The 15,119-nt window shown below is 40.2% G+C and overlaps 1 protein-coding gene across 6 annotated transcripts in view; it reads right to left on the bottom strand.

Moving 5' to 3' along the window:
• mettl25 (methyltransferase like 25) overlaps nt 1-15,119 on the bottom strand; it is a 91,639-nt gene that overhangs the window by 9,567 nt on the left and 66,953 nt on the right. For all 6 annotated transcript variants that reach the window (XM_048549060.1, XM_048549062.1, XM_048549061.1 and 3 more), the window contains one exon: nt 881-955. In XM_048549060.1, the coding sequence (XP_048405017.1) occupies nt 881-955 (75 nt within the window). The remainder of the gene's footprint in view (nt 1-880; nt 956-15,119) is intronic.

The following is a 15,119-nucleotide window of genomic DNA, read 5'->3' as shown; positions in this document are numbered from 1 at the left end:
CACCCCTTCTAAACCATACAATATCTTGTAAGTTTCTATTAGATCTCCCCTCAACCTTCTAAACTCCAATGAGTACAATCCCAGGATCCTTAGCTGTTCATCATACGTTAATCCTACCATTCCAGGGATCATCTGCGTGAATCTCCGCTGGACATGCTCCAGGGCTAGTATGTCCTTCCTGAGGTGGACATAATCTGTATTAGTAGTAAATTTTTAAAAAATGTTTTGTTTGATCTTTTTGTTCTGGTTAATATTACAGATGTCAGTGCTGGTAGATGAAACAATATCCTAACTTTCCCACTTTTGGCACACTGTCAGCACCACGCAAATTTACACTGGTATACTCCGGCACTAGAATGTTCTTTATCCTCAGTGCCTATTGTGTCTTCAATGGAATGAACATTTTAGACCAAAGTACAAATTTGTGCCACCCTCAATTTCAACTAGCTCGAGTGGATCCAAATTCTTTTGACTTATGACCTCTACAGTCAACAAAGGGAGCAACCACTCATTCCAAAAGTACAGGCTGATGCAAACCCAGAAACCAGTCAACACACTAATAGCCTACAAATAAGTGACAGTGTCTTGTTTGAACGGACAGCTGAAATTTTTGTTGAAGGATACTTAACTCTATTAGTCAGAAGATATTAAAAAGACTCTCCAAATCTGCCCTTGACTGTGCTTAAAAGGGAATCTTCTTATCGAAAATATTTAGTGTGTTGCAGATCTTTATGTTAGAAAACTATTGCTATCGCGACAAAGTTTTGTTTTGACTGCACTGTCAGGCCAACAGTGTTTAGGGCAGTGATGCTGGAAACATCAGCATACTTCCTTTGCTTCTCATGTGCAAATTCTTTTATGTCTATTCCCCAAAGCTTACCAGGTTAAACGCTTCCAACTCTTTCATTCGGGGCATGTATCTGTCATAATAACCTTGTATTAAACTGTCTGACATCTGAAAAAAGGAAAAAAGGCACACATTTAAGTTGAATTATAACCATGTGATCAACTGGCATTGTTCCAACTAATATCATAAACATACCTGTCAGAGTACAATTGTTGCAATATGTAGTTAGTATACCCCATACAGATAATAAGACATAGTTTTGGCTAAAAGCTTGTTACTTAAGCTATTTGATTTGGTAGAGGTCAAGTACGTTTTTGCAGACATGCGTTCCTATCTATTTTGCCAGCTCTGTTACATTTAGTCAAATAAGGCACAACAAAATATAGCTTACAGTACTTATATTTTGGGACAGTACATTTGTGAAAAGTCTTTAGCTACAGATTGGATATGGAAAAGATTTAAACAGTCCCTTGTCACTTTAAACATACTGTCTCACTGAGATTCACTAAAATGGGATTATTTCATAGTATTCAGTATTTATAAGTAAATCAAAAAACACATATTAAATGTTACGTTACCATATCCATGGCAGTAGTTTTCTAATATTTCTAGTTAAGAAATAATTATTTGGAACATTTTATTACCATAAAATTACCTTCACATAAATTTTCAGGATAATTATTGCCAATGAGTGATAGGAAACGTTTGGCAAATTCAAAACAGTTCAAACTATATATGTAATTTTACAAGCATTTTTGTAGAAGACAAACAAAATATAAAATCATTATATGAAAATTACATGCAAAACAAGATGTAGAAAACAGCAAATGACTTAAATTAGTTTCCACAGTACAGTCCTAACAAATCAAAATAATTGGTTTGTTCTGCAAGGCATCAAAACATCATTCTTTTCTCAAGTAACTTATGGAGAGCTATTTCAGTGTGTCGTTGAATAACCTGGGGACAAGAGTGAGGAAGAGCAGTAAGTCAGAAAAAAAACACACTCTATTTTTAAGGATGATTCTGCTAAACTACAGAATATTGAAATTTTCTCAGATTATCTTTCACGATCAGGCCATACCATCAATTGATTTCAAAGCCACTTTGCAAAAACAGCAATATAACTTAACCAAAGTTGCCAAATTGACAGCATTACACATTCTAAAAGTTGTATATGGCTGCATCAAGGAGTTATGGTCAAATGATTATGATACCGGGGAACGCAGCTCTTGAAAAACTCCTATCTGGGCCTTTACTGCCTAACAGGGATGTCACATGACATCACTGGAGGAATCCCTAAGGATACTGTCCTAATCCTAATCATTTTTAGTTGCTTCACCATAATTCCAGAGGTGGGGATGATCACTGATGATTGCACAATGTACAGCATCATTTGCAACTCCTCCGAAACTGAAGCAGTCCATATCCAAATGCAGCAAAACCCAGACAACCTCTATTATGTAGAACAGCAAGGAGAGCAGATGCATGGGAACAGCATCACCTGCCAAGTTCCTTTCCAAGCCACACAATCTTCACCTCAATTTATGTTGCTGCTCCTTCAATGTAGCTGGGTCATCAACTTGGAATTCCATTTCAAACAACAATATGGATGTACCTACAGCAGTTCAAGAAAACAGCTCACCATTACCTTCTTAAGGGAAATTAGGGATGGACAACAAATTTTAGCATTCCCACTTCTAGGAATATTCACATTTCTGGAATTAATGGAAAAAAGCTAAATAGCAATTGGGTGTCCTGTCATTGAGAATGGAGATATGAACAGAAGAGAGAAGAGACTTTAAAGAACAAGCAGAAATACAAATCTATGAGAAAAGAAGTCAGACATAATCAGTGACAACTTATACCACTATTAAATTGATACTTTGCTGAAAATTTACACTTCACCATGTTTGGTACATTTATATGAATCTGATAAACATAGGTTTTTGAGATTTTTTTAACTGAAAACAGTAAGTCTTGGAAAGTAGAGCCTTTTTTCTAGGATGGTGACAGCGAGCACAAGGGGGCATAGCTTTAAATTGAGGGGTGAAAGATATAGGACAGATGTCCGAGGTAGTTTCTTTACTCAGAGTAGTAAGGGAATGGAACGCTTTGCCTGCAACAGTAGTAGATTCGCCAACTTTAGGTACATTTAAGTCGTCATTGGACAAGCATATGGACGTACATGGAATAGTGTAGGTTCGATGGGCTTCAGATTGGTATAACAAGTCGGCACAACATCGGGGCCGAAGGGCCTGTACTGTGCTGTGATGTTCTATGTTCTATGTACCCAAGTCCATTGAGGCTCAAAACTCTTCCATCAGTCAATACAATAGTGGCTGAGCAGCCAACTCAGTACCTTGTTCCTGATTTCCCCCCTTACCCTTTGATACGTTTAACCCTTGGAATTACATGTAACTCCTTGAAAGCATTCGATGTTATGGTCTCAACCGCTTCCTGTGGCAGAGAATTTCACAGGGTCTAGATGAAGATATATTTCTCCTCATCTCAGTCCTAACCCATATCCTTAGAGTGTGGCCACTGTACTCTCTAGTCATCAGGAACATCATTCCTACAGTTACTGTGTGTCGAGACATGTAAGACTTTCACAGGTTTCTATAAGATCCTCTTTTTTCATCTAAATTATAGTGAATAATGTCCTAACTAGTCCATTGTCTCTTTTTACGACTCTCCTCCATCTCAGGAATCAGACTGGTAAACTTAGTCACACTCCCTCCGTAGCTTCCTCAGATAAGGATGCCAAAACTGTGCACAATACACCAGATGTGGTCTCACCTAGGCCCTGTACAACTGCAGCAATACATAGCTGCTCCTGTACTTGAATCCTGTCGCTATGAAGACCAACATACTATTTGTCTTATAAAAACCAAAAGGACTGTGGATAGTGTAAATCAGAAACAAAAACAGAAATTGCTGGAAAAGCTCAGCTGGTTTGGCAGCATTTGTGAAGAAAAATCAGTGTTAATGTTTCAGGTCCAGTGACCCTTCCTTAGAACTGACAATGGAACTGAGGTTCAGGCCAAGCAGCAGAGGTGGACACTGTGGCCAAGAGGAAACATGAGCAGAAGGGAAGGCAAGGACCAGGAAGGATTAGGGATTTTCTTTTAAAATTCATTCATGGGACATGGGCATCACTGGCTGGCCAGTACTTATTGCCTACATGTATTCCCTTGAACTGAGTGGCATACCGGGTCACTTCAGAATGCAGTTGGGAGTCAACCACATTGCTGTGGTTTTAGAGTCACACGTAGTTCAGACCAGTTAAGGATGGTAGATTTTCTTTCTGAACTACGTTAGTGAGCCAGATGGATTTTTCTGACAGTTGGCAATGATTTCATGGTCATCAACAGTTTCTTATGTCCAGGTTTTTTAAAATTTGAATTCAAATTTCACCATGACGAGCTCCCAGAACATTATACCAGAAGGCTATCTCCTCCCCCAAATATGGTTTGGAGTTAGCAAGACTTGAGATGCTGGATTACTTGCAGAGTGGGACAAGCTCCAGTGAGGTCAAGTCCTTAAAAGGACATCTACTGGATAAATTTACAACAGAATATCAGTCATTTTATGGATATTTGATGATCAGTAATGACTGGTTGTTTTTACATTATAACCTTTATTGCTAACCATATATAATCGCTTGGCTGAAGAATCAGCATGGCTACGTATGCAAGGTTGACAAAATGTGGCAGCTGCTATATCCTGACTGGCAACTTTGAAAACATTTGAGTAAGTTGATCAGTTGTTTATTTTTCCAAATGGAGTTGTTCTTTAACGTTGGGTAATGTTTCTTCCTTGTCCCTTGGCCAATCAAATGCAAAAGTGCCTGATCTGTTACATTTTAGAATATGACTAACAACTTTCACAAATGAAGGATACAAACTAAACTGAAAACTTTAAACATTCTATAGCATTATACACTATTGATAATTAGCATCTTATTGTCCTTCCACAAATTGCTAGGTATAGAGGGGCCTCCAGGTCATTTTGTATAATTCCCTCCATTTCATAAAACAAAGAACTGCAGCTGCTGGAAATCTGAAACAAAAACAGAAATTGCTGGTGAAACTCAGCGGATCTGGTAACATTTGTGGGCAGAAAGCAGAATGAACATTTGGAGCCCATTAATTCTTCGTCAGAATTCTATTTCAAATTACTTTGTGTATGATGAACAATCCATTTTATTAATTTGCAATTTTCCATGTCACGTGTTGATGGCAATACTTCCTAAACAATACTTGCTGATTCATCAAGTCGCACAGTGCAAGAAGTTGAGCTGAAACTATTTTATAAATGGTCAGATTCTTCATTGCTATTTGGGAGACAAGGTATAAAAATAACTATGACTACCCACATTTGGAATAAGAGGCCTGGGTCCTTTTGTTCTGTTTGGTTGTAACTTTATTATGCTTAGTTCTTAGCTTAATTATGTCCCACAGCGCATATTAAAGAATAAACAGATTTTCTGCAACAAATTATATAGGGTTTCAAAAAAAACTTGGAGAACAGGAGTAAAGAAAAAAAGTCACTAAATTTAGAACACTGGAAGAGATTTTTAAATGTTTCAGCCTTTCCCATGGAGGGAGATCAGATTTAATTGAATAGAATATGTGGTTTAGATCATCACTGTTATACAAATCAATCTGGAGCTGCCCTGCACAGTTCATGTGAATTGCACATGATGCGACCAGACAATGGAAAGTTTTATTTGTTATGCTTTGCAGACAGGGACCTGGAGGGTCTGATGAACAAGGTACTTCAGAGGACTGTTCTCTTTCCCCTACCTCATGCACAGGTTGGAGGCTGCCATGGAGAACTAGATTCAGCACACTCAGTGCTTGTACGGTACAGGCATGGGGATGAATCCCTTTGCTTTAGGGATTGGGACTCAGCGCTAACAGAAGGTGACAGAGGGATGAGAGAACGTGATTTCACGCCAGGTTCTTCTTCTGCACAAGAAACAGGGTGGTGTCAGCATGAACCCAGCTAGAGAAGCGACTCTATACAGGCCCCACAAACGTTTGCTCTAATGATGCTCTAGAAGTGGCTAGGCCTTCCACGTCCAGCATGTCTCCTGCAGTCGGCCCTGTGGGAGTTCAGGCCGAGAAGGGTGCACATGCAAGTCATGCACACGCAAGTCATGCACACATTCAGCAAGTAGCAAGTCTGGGACTTGTAGCTACAACAGCCTTGGGGTCACCTAATCAAAACTCTAAACTCCACAGTAGGTCAGGCTCACTCTATTACAGTCTGTGGAGTCTGGGCTGCACTGAGACAGTAGGCGAGAAAGAAAGACCAAAACATCCGAGAGCACACAGGTGGCATGGGTGACACATCACTGTAAATACATTCTCATATTATAAATGTTCACTTTCTAGCATCAGCTGTCTGAGTGAGTGTCTTTCTAAAACTATACCACTGCACATATTAGCCACCTTGGGTGCTACACAGGGTTTTATAGCCCAAGATTTGAAATGAGCAACTGCTGCATCATTTGCAAGCTTTGGGGAGTTGGAAAGTGCTGATTACTTTGTCAGCTGGGGTGGATTTTCCGTGATACATTGCTTGTGCATCACAGGCATTCGTGGGTTTGAATCTTGATGCTACTTGATGTGGGAAAGAGTGCCTGGAGCCAGCAGATGTAGTCCAACAAGCAGATTAGTGTTCATACAGCATGCAGTGCCTGCAGGCATCTTTCACCTGTATCATACTGTTACTTGTGCAATGCTATTGCCTTTTGAAGGACTTCACATTGCTCAAAAGTGAAGCCTTCCTCACAGAAGTGAACAGTTAGCTCGTCATCTCCTAATGTGCTGGCAGCCATTTTTAGCCCCATTGCATACTTGCTATTAGTATCTTGATGGAAGGAAACAGCTGTTACACTTCAAACAGTGAGTCTCATATTCAATCTCTCAAACTTGGTGAACCACAAATGCACACATTTCCTTCTCAGTAGTCAAGTCAATCCATCAGCTTCAAAATTCCACATGTTCTCAACTAAACAGTCAACCATTCATCTGCCTATTTTAGCTCCTGAGCCTGAGGACTATCTCGTCAACATGCCAGATATAGTTAGGTTGTGTCGTGTTATTGCAACCAGCTACTGCAGGTGCTCCCACCTTCTAGATTACCCATCTCAGTCCCATGGTCAATTATCTCTCCCCTTCATCATCACTATTCCCTCTGAAGCCCAGCATGCTGTCTCCAATCCACAGAACTGACTTTCATAGCTTCCACCCCACAGCAGTGGCCCCTGACAACCAACACCCGCACACCCCCTCCCTAACCCTTTTGATTATTAATGGATGAGACCTGATGACTGAATATGGCCCAACTCCTGGACTGACTTGAACGGTCAGTCCTCACTGATGACTGATCTTTGTGCAGCACAGCAACTGACTTCGCATGATGCCCCAAACTGTTTACACTGGACCAGAGGGTGGACCTGGCCCACTCCCTGGACGATAGAAGTATGAAGCTGACCATCCAAGCAGTCAACTAACTGTGGACAAGCCCCCGGACTGATATCAGAGGATGCTCTTGATTTACAGAGCCTGGATACCTGACTGAAGGCTGTCACCCTTAACTGTAAAGAGAAGTATTCCCATGGACTTTGAGATAATTACCACTTAGTTGATGTACATACAGTTTGCTTGCTGTGCACTCTGCTGACACATGGTCCAGATGAAGCTGACGTAATAACCAAGTTTAGGAAGATTTTACATTTTAAGGATATTTATGAATAAAGTAACTTGTGGTGTGCTTCAGTAATGGAGACTCTAAATAAATGTAAAATGTGGTTGAGTGACATGTAGCTAAAACTTAATCAATAGACATTGTCGTTCTTTTAAAAAAATGAGTAGAGATTACTTTATGCAATTTATCCAGTAGGTAGCCTTTGCCGCTGGCTTCATTAAAATTCTGTAACAAGAGAGGTACAGAGGAAGGTGCCAATTTTTTCTTTAAATAAATCCAGATGAGCATCGTTCTGAACTAGGAGCTTTATGTAATGGAAGTGTATTAAGAACATTTTCTATTTGTTGAGAACCAATTGGTTTCTCCAGTTTTTCCATTATAATTGACAAGTGCTTAGCTAATTGTAATAGTTTGAAACAAAAATAAAACGTTCAGCATCAGAACATTCAATTATTCATTTACAATACCGCAGTATATTTCTTTAAAAAGGCAATTAATTCAATGTGGATATGTATTTAAGTTATTAAGGAGTCTGTTAAAATCATATAAAAATGTGTTGTTGGTTTCCTAATTAAGTGGGGGTGGAAATGTCCAATTTTAAAACTAGACACAACTTAATGATAAAAAAACTTAATCAAATTCAGTAGATTAGTATTCTGATTTTTTTATAGGAAAAAGGAAAGGAAATTTATTATTTATGTCTATTTTTATTCTTTACCCAACTTGCCAATGATATGTTCCAAATCCAATTTAAGGGAGTTAGTTGTCTGCTCAAGGTACTTAAATCTGACTTTAGTAGGTTCCTGAAAGCAGACTGAATGGACTTTTGCTCCCTGTCCACAGACACGCAACTGGCATAAATTTAGCACTTTGCTGTAGAAGTAAAATACTGCAAATGCTGGAAACCTTAGACAGAAACAGAAACTGCTGGAAATATTTAACTATTAATGTAGCATCCGATGAAGGGTCATCAACCTGAAGCACTGGGCTGAATTTGGAGTCTCAACATGAGTTCCACCTATCACCTGCAGGACTGATGGGGCAAGGCCCAATTAGATTAAATATTTGCCATTTCACTGGCTAGAGTTGAGAACCTCAGCAACGTAAATGTTAACCCCACTTATTGAAAAGAGCTGCCAGTCGTACAACTTTCCAGTTTCCAGCAGCCCCAGTGGCTGCCACAAGTATAGTACCTACAAGAGGACTGGGATCTCTTGATTGATATCAGGTGGGTTTGAAAAAGGAACCACCCAGAGAAACCACTGACAAACACAACAGTATTTGCTGGGCAGCCTTCAGGAGGCATGGGAATCCATACAAACTCAGGAGTGTCTTCGAGCCACCACTAAATCCTGGTTACCTTTAAGTGATGGATTTGTGAGCCAAATTAACTAACAGATAAGTTTCCTGTGACAGTCCAATTCTATCGCTGACTTAAAGGGATGGGTTTTCCTGCTGATAGGAAAAGAAAATGTGGTCTTCCTGAGATTCTGCAGGCCAGCTCACCATTTAGCCCACTTCAGTGGATTCCATTAAATCTAGCCCCTTAACTCTGTTTCTCTTCCTCCCTATAAATGCAGCCTGTCCTGCTGTGTATTCCTAATTTCTGTTTCTATATCAGCATATTTCTAGTCTGGGTCCTCTGAGAACAGGAGCTCCAACGTATGGGGAGCAATGAGTGCAAGCATACACAAGAACAGTTTGTGGCATCCATGGAATGCTTTGCAACCACTTAAGAGTCATACAGCCGTACAACACGGAAGCAAATGCATTGGTACAACACACCCACGCCAACCAGATATCCCAAATTAATCTAGTCCCATTTGCCAGCATTTGGCACATATCCGTCAAAAGTCTTTCCTATTCATTTACCCATCCAAATGGCTTTTAAAGTGTTGTAATTGTACCAGCCTCCACCACCTCCCCTGGCAGCCCATTCCATACACGTACCATTGTGTGCTTGAAGAAGTTGCCTCTCGGGCCCCTTATAAATCCTTCCCCTCTCACCTTAAAGCTACGCCCTCTAGTTTTGGACACACCTACTCCAAGAAAAGGACCTTGGCTATTTACCCTATCTGTGCCCTGCATAATTTTATAAACCTCTACAAGGTCAGCCCGCAGTCTCTGACTGTCCAAGGAAAACAGTCCCAGCTAAATCAGCCTCTCCCTAGAGCTCAGCTTTATCATGGCACTGTCTCCTAAAGCTTGAAGCCAAAAGATACAACATCCACAAGACCATAGTAAAACATTCACCTTCACAATCATCTCCACGTCAGGCTCTGTCATAGACTGAATTTATAACACCAGCTGTTTATTGCTGTTCAGTCAATAATAGGATACTTAATAGGATGTTTAAACACGACAAGGCCAACTCTAATTAAACGATGCCACTCACACGTTTCGTCGTGATAAGGGGTGCAACATCCCAAACCCTTTATTGAGGAGGATGCACTGTGACCACAATCCTGTTGGCTTCTCTCCAGAAATTTAACGCTGGCAGCATAGCTACTTGCTTTAAGATGATATTTCTGCCAAACAATCTATTTGACCAGTAACTTGATAGTCCCAATAACGTTGAGACTACAAGCAGTTCCTGATGCTAAGGATTCAGGAATAACAGGTAAATCTGGGGCTAAAAGGCAATGTATACAGGGTGAGTAGAGGATAGATTCAAGAGGTCAGAGAAATTGATAACTATAAGTTGTAGAAGCAGAATTAGGCCATTCAGGCATCAAATTTTCTCCCTGCTGAATGAGATGATAGCTGATCTGAAAATTCTCACTCCACTTTCCTGCCTTTTCACCATAACTCTTGATTCCCCTACTGATTAAAAATCTGTCTGATTCAGCATCGAATGAGTCAGGTTCAACAGCCTTCTGTGTAAAAAAAATTCACAGGTTCACTACCCTCTGACAGAATAAATTCCTCCTCCACTCTTTCTACAATGCATGACCCCTTATTCTGAGATCATGGTATCTGCTCCCTCTGGTCCTAGTCTCTCCCACAAGGGGAAACAATTTCTGTGCCCACTCTGTCAAGTCGTCTAAGAATGGGGTCAGATGGCCTTTACGGGAATTGCCTCCAGTGGGCAGAAGAGGCATCCAAAGGCTGTTGTCACCCAGCCCCCACTGCTACCCGAGGCTTCCCACCTGGCATGTGCAAAATACTGGTATCAGCAAGATGAAACACTTAACTAGCCATTAATTTGCCTGAAGTTGGGTAGGTGCCTAATGCTCCCCCTGCCCCACTGTAACATTCCAGACAGATTGGGTGTAGATGGGTCAACAGTTATAATCACCAACCTCAAACTTAGTGGTCACAAAGCACAAAATCAGCTCCTAGCAACTGAAGATAAATATAGTTCTATCAGTATTATCCACATCAGGGAATGATTATACCAAAACGAAATTCAAAAGGAGATGCTTATCGCTAGAGATTGATATTCTAGGTCCTCAAATACTCCTAGTATATATTAGAACAGTACGGGAAACATAGCAAGAACATTCTTACATGCTGGTGGCAATTGAGGACTCAAATATCTAACCTTCTTAGCTGCACTACAGTAATAGGAAACATTAAATTTTAATTTTTATAAGACTTTCTGTAAGTTATTTTTAAATGATCAATCTTTCGTATAAATAAAATGTTTTCTGCAACAAATAACTTTGGATAAACTTCTGCACATTCTAACAAATCCCTAATAATATGCATAAAGACTGTTTTAGACCTGCTTTCAAAACATTTTTTGTTTTGTTTCCCATTGAAAACAGCTGCAACTCAATCCATGTATTAGTTCACATAGAATGCCTTAGAAGTTGAGAATTCTGAATGCTTTTCAACATGAATTTGTATCACCATTGACGCATTCAGCTTTAAACTGGGGATATTCAGGAACTTGAATCCCTCAATGCATAATTTAAAGCAGAAATTCTGGGACAAAGCGCGTGCAACGGAGAAATTCTGGGCATTTCACTTCGTTTGAATTTTTTTTAACTTCCAAGGGAATTTCCTATCCCATGATAATTCTACCAGCTACCAGCCCACAACAAACAATCACTACCACAGTTCAGTAGCATCAATCACTCATGACAATCTGAGAATATTACTTTTAATGATTCCCTGATTATCAATTAATAAAATAGAAAATTGCAGTGCTGTGCCTTGGTCTAACTAGCATCTTTTGCACATATATGTTTTCAATCTCTCTGAAGGCAAAAGGAGCAAACATTCAGTGAGCCAAAGCCAGATACAAATCACTGATCTGCTTTATTTCACAGAATTAAGTACATACCAAAGAACTGGTTTGATCAGATTCATTTTAACTCAATCTGTATGACTGATTTTTACATATTAAAAATAAATATTATACCATGTAAGTGGATCACAGTACTTGGCTAAAAATAATTTCTAATCATTACCCAGCATGTTAAAACTCCTTTCTTTAGCAAATGTTGTCATATTTTCTCTTAAAACACCTTTATTTAAAAAAAATTCTGCTAATTGCCTGTTACTCTGGGCCAAATTTCACTGGAAATTGACTGTCATGTTTAGGATGTTTCATCGAGTATCTGTCTATGAGTCCTCGTGGGTTTTTCATGCCATCTTCCCAAATTTGCTTCATTACCTATGCACCATGCCCCTATGGTGCCCCACTCACCATATTCTATCACTCACCAAAGGCAAAAGTACTGGCACAGCCGGCACATTTCAGCATTTCTGGCACCGACACTCATCTATAAAGCCTTAAGTCCGTTAAGATCTAGCAGTCCCGACTGCCATACCAGAGACCTGCCAATTGCCTCATACATGTTGGACAGAGGGAAATCAGCACACTGCTTTGTCGATGGGAACCAACAAGTCCTGCTGGATGGGAGGCGCACATGGTCAGTGCCCACAGAGCATGCTCTGAGATGTTGGTGTCAGATGTCCAAGATGGAGGGCCAGAAAATCAAATGGTGAGCTGAAGTCACCAAGTTACTGCTCTGAACATCACATCAGGAACTGCCATCTAGTTCCGATCATGCGATTTGAAGAATGGGAATCTGCACATGAATGAAGCAAGCTGGCAAAATATTGAGGTTGTTAATGCATGTGAATAGACCACTCATCATTCAATGCTTGGTAGAAAAGAAGACTTCTTGCTCTTGACATTGAGAATAATGAAATTCCCAATCTCATGCAATTTTCCCAACTTTCTTGACAATGTCCAAATCGTTTGGCGACAGAAAAGATCGCGTCTTGTATGTTTTAACTCCTGCTGGTCATAAGTGGAAGCTGATCACCCAGCAATCCTCCTGTTCAGCACCTCAGATGAGTAACGCCACAATGAATGTGTGCAAATCAGTACAGCAGAGGCTTGATAAAACTTCAGTCAAAGAATTTAATGAATACTAGGGGTGATTTCACGTTTGGCTTCTCCTGCTGTTTCATTAAAACAGAGGTTAAAAAAAGACAAAAATTTTCCAGCAAAAATTTACCACAACACTGTCAGTGATTACATTTATAATAAATAAGAATTTATACCTTGAAATATGTTGGAGTGGGTTTGCCAACTTGAAGTTAGATATTTGTTTTTCTATTACCTTTTCTTTTCTCCACGTTAAATGTACAAAGTGAATGTTGTTGGTTTGCTCGCCAAGCTCGTTTGTTGTTTCGCAGATGTTTCATGCTGGGTAACATCATCAGTGCAGCTTCCGATGAAGTGCCGTTGTGTTTTCCTGCCTGTTATTCAAACTCTGGAGTATGTTGAGCTGGATTACCTTACTTCTGGTTTTCCTTCACAGTGGAGTGTATATGGGGTCGAGCTCTACAAGTTTTTTGATGGCTTTCTTTGTGGAGTGCCAGGCTTCTAGGAATTCCCATGCTTGTCTCTGCTTTGCTTGTCCAAGGATCTTGGTGTTGTCCCAGCTGAATTGGTGGTTCTCCTTATCCATGTGGATAGAGATCAGTGAGTACTGGTCATGCCTTTTGTAGCCAATTGATGTTCGTGTACCCTTGTGGCTAATTTCCTTCCTGTTTGTTCGAGTAATCTTTGTTACAGTCTCTGCAGGGAATCTTGTTAATGACACTGGTCCTGTCCATAGTGGATAGTGGGTCTTTGGTTCGGGCGAGCAGTTCTTGGAGGGGTGATGTGGGTTTGTGTGCTACTCTGATAACCAGTGGTCGTAGGAGTCTTGTGATCAACTCAGATGTGTTCCTGATGTAAGGTAGCATGAGGAGTGTGTCGGGGCATAATGGTATCTTCCTGGTGTCATTCGTGTAATGGGCATCTTCTGACCCAGTTTTTCGGGGATCCGCTGTCTCTGGATACCTGGAAGACGTACTCTTCTTCTTTTTGGTATAGCTCTGTGCTGCTCTAGAGTGTTATTGCCCGTTTATATAATGTTCTCATGCAACTTCATTTGTGTGTGTAAGGAGGGTTGCTGTTGAAATTCAGTACTTGGTCAGTGTATGTGGCTTTTTTGTGTCCCTTTGTTAAGAAATCGCCATTTGTCCTGCGCTCTACCATGATGTCTAGGAATGGGAGCTGTTTGTTCTTCTCCTCTTCTTCGGTCAATCTAATCCCGGTGAGGGTGTTGTTTATTAGTTCATGTGTCTCCTCCAGTTTGGTTCATTTAATAATGACGAAGGCGTCGTTCACATAGCGCATCTATAGTTTTGGTTGAATTAGCGGAAGGGCCATACTTTCCAGTTTCTGCATCACCGCTTTGGCTATTAGTCCAGAGATAGGTGATCCCATGGGTGCCCAGTTGATCTGTTCATATATTTGGCCGTTAAAGGTAAAGTGGGTGGCGAGGCATAGGTCCAGTAGCATCAGCATGTTGTCTGTGGAGATGGTGTCATTGGATTCACCATTTCATTTCAAAAATATACTTTATTCATGAAAAAAACTTTGTATATAGACATTGACACAAAAGCTATTTGGTTTTGCCCAGTTGCACATGAAGTAAACATAAAACATTGGATTTTGATTATACACAAAACCAAAGACCTCTTTTACACATACAATATTAATATTTACATATATTTGACATACTAGGAGAGTCCAATAACTGAATGGACTCCCATTTACCTTCAGCAGGAGGTTGAGCCCTTGTGAGGAGTGTGAGCCCAGGAAGGCCAGGATCTAATAGACTATGGTGTTGCACTGTTAGCTGTTTTCTTCGCTTTCCACTTTTTAATAAGAAGGACTGTAATATTTAACTTTTTAAATTTTGCTTTGCTTATTTTTCTGCTGTACCTAGGTACTTTTGTCTCTAACATGGCACTGTGAGTGAGTACATATGACAATAAACCTAATTCAATGAAATTCAAACTCTTCTAATTAACAATGTATTACACCCCAATGTTGCCAAGCTAGTCCAATGCTACCCTGGTTCTCTCAGTCACAGTAGCCACAGTACTGTCAGGATATCTTGTAATCCCTGGCACTGGTACCATCTCCAACCCTCAGCTTTGCACACTGTATTTTTGGCAGTCCAGAGTTGTCCTTCACCTTGCATGCAGTGTGACTACATTCACTAACCAAAGCTTATCACATAAATGACATGGCTGG

Source organism: Stegostoma tigrinum, chromosome 18 (assembly GCF_030684315.1).
Source record: "Stegostoma tigrinum isolate sSteTig4 chromosome 18, sSteTig4.hap1, whole genome shotgun sequence".
Lineage (NCBI taxonomy): Eukaryota > Metazoa > Chordata > Chondrichthyes > Orectolobiformes > Stegostomatidae > Stegostoma > Stegostoma tigrinum.
The sequence above is the reverse complement of the archived record's forward strand: the minus strand, read 5'-3'. Positions and strand labels throughout refer to the sequence as shown.